This window comes from Echinops telfairi, unplaced genomic scaffold (genome assembly GCF_000313985.2).
Source record: "Echinops telfairi isolate 266 unplaced genomic scaffold, ASM31398v2 ScPeMD7_7469;HRSCAF=8507_1, whole genome shotgun sequence".
Classification (NCBI taxonomy): domain Eukaryota; kingdom Metazoa; phylum Chordata; class Mammalia; order Afrosoricida; family Tenrecidae; genus Echinops; species Echinops telfairi.
Window position 1 is genome coordinate 138,124,321 of NW_022111373.1, and position 1,566 is coordinate 138,125,886.

The following is a 1,566-nucleotide window of genomic DNA, read 5'->3' on the forward strand; positions in this document are numbered from 1 at the left end:
GCTCACACTGCCCTCTGTCCTCCCTGAACATCCCTGCTCACACTGCCCTCTCTCCTCCCTGAACATCCCTGCTCACACTGCCCTCTCTCCTCCCTGAACATCCCTGCTCACACTGCCCTCTCTCCTCCCAGAACATCCCTGGTTACACTGCCCTTTCCTCCCCAGAACAATCCCAGCAACAAGATGGTGAGTGCCAGCAACACGGTGACGGCGGCCCACATCAAGAAGTTCACTTTCGTCTGCATGGCCTTGTCGCTGACGGTAAGGACACGGGGTCGGGCTGCCATTTGACCATTTGAGGGGAGATTTTTTTTTAACATAGGTGTTTTATGAACTGTTGCGTAAACTTTTTATTGTGCATTGACTGTTGACAGACCGGGTCCTCGCTTTACCATCCGTACATGTTTTCTTCCTGTCGTGGCAATCCCTCCTCGTCATGGCCCTTCCTCGCTACCTCCTTTCCAAACCTTTCCAAGCTGCATCCTTGGGGGAGTGCTGCCCTCGGGTCTCACACAGTGGGTCACGCCAGGTGTGTCCACCTCTCCAGGGTCCTCTTGCCCCTCAGACACCAGCCTATCGTTGGGCTGAAAATTGAGCCATGGGGGTGAGTTCCCTTTCAGACTTGAAGAGACTGAAGGCTGTGGTCTTGGGGGCCCACCAGCCTCTAGCTGGCTCGTAAGCCTGGTCACGTCTGTGATTTTTAAGTTTTATTCCAAAGAGGAGCGATCTCATATTCTGTAACAACATGATGTGATTATAAATTCATCAGCAACTTCCTCAAAACATTTCATTCCCAAAATAGGAACGGTTGTCATTTGGAACAAAGCACCGACTTCAGGCCATTCTCAGGATGTACATGCTGATGGCAGGCAGGCTGCCAGGGGGTGAATCGTCACCTTATCTGGCTGGCTAATCCCCAGCCCGTTTCAGACACCCACAATCTTCTTCCTAACCGCCCCTGCCCGTTTTGCCGGTGTGACTGGCTTCATATCTGTTTCCCTATTGAAATGTTCCTTCCTGACTTACTTACATGTACAGGGATGGATCCTACTTTTGAAAGCACCGTGGCCTGCAAGAAGGACAAACAAATCTGTCTGGGAAGAAATAGGGCCAGAGGGCTCCTTAGAGGCCAGGGTACTGAGACTTTGTCTCTCAGAGTTTGGACCTGTTGTCAGGAGAGACCAGTCCCTGGAGAAGGCCGTCGCGCCCGGTAAAGTGGAGGGGCAGCAAATAGAAGAAGGGGGTCCCCGTAGAAGGATGGTGAGGGCGGCACAGGCCAGGCTCTGCTTCCTTCTGTGGTACAAGGGCTGCTATGAGTCGGAACCGGCCTGCCCGCAACCACCACACTCCCCAGCACCACGGGCACAGCTGGGAGCCAGCCTGGATAGCCATAGCCCCTGCCAGCATCTGCACAGCCGCCAACCTACGCCCTTCCTTCCTCCCTCGATCCCCCATCTCACCACGGCACCCGGCTGAGGTTGGCTTGCAGCAGAAAGCATGGCCTTTGTGCCAACCCACTGCCATCCAGTGGACTTTGATTCATGGCAACTCTGTGTGTCTGTCTGT

General features: G+C 54.2%; 1 protein-coding gene across 1 annotated transcript in view; it reads left to right on the top strand.

The window, feature by feature from the left end:
• ANKH (ANKH inorganic pyrophosphate transport regulator) overlaps positions 1-1,566 on the top strand; it is a gene marked incomplete at its 5' end in the record, with an annotated part of 45,237 nt that overhangs the window by 27,700 nt on the left and 15,971 nt on the right. Inside the window, one exon of the mRNA XM_030888945.2 lies at positions 166-261. Within this exon, the coding sequence (XP_030744805.2) occupies positions 166-261 (96 nt within the window). The remainder of the gene's footprint in view (positions 1-165; positions 262-1,566) is intronic.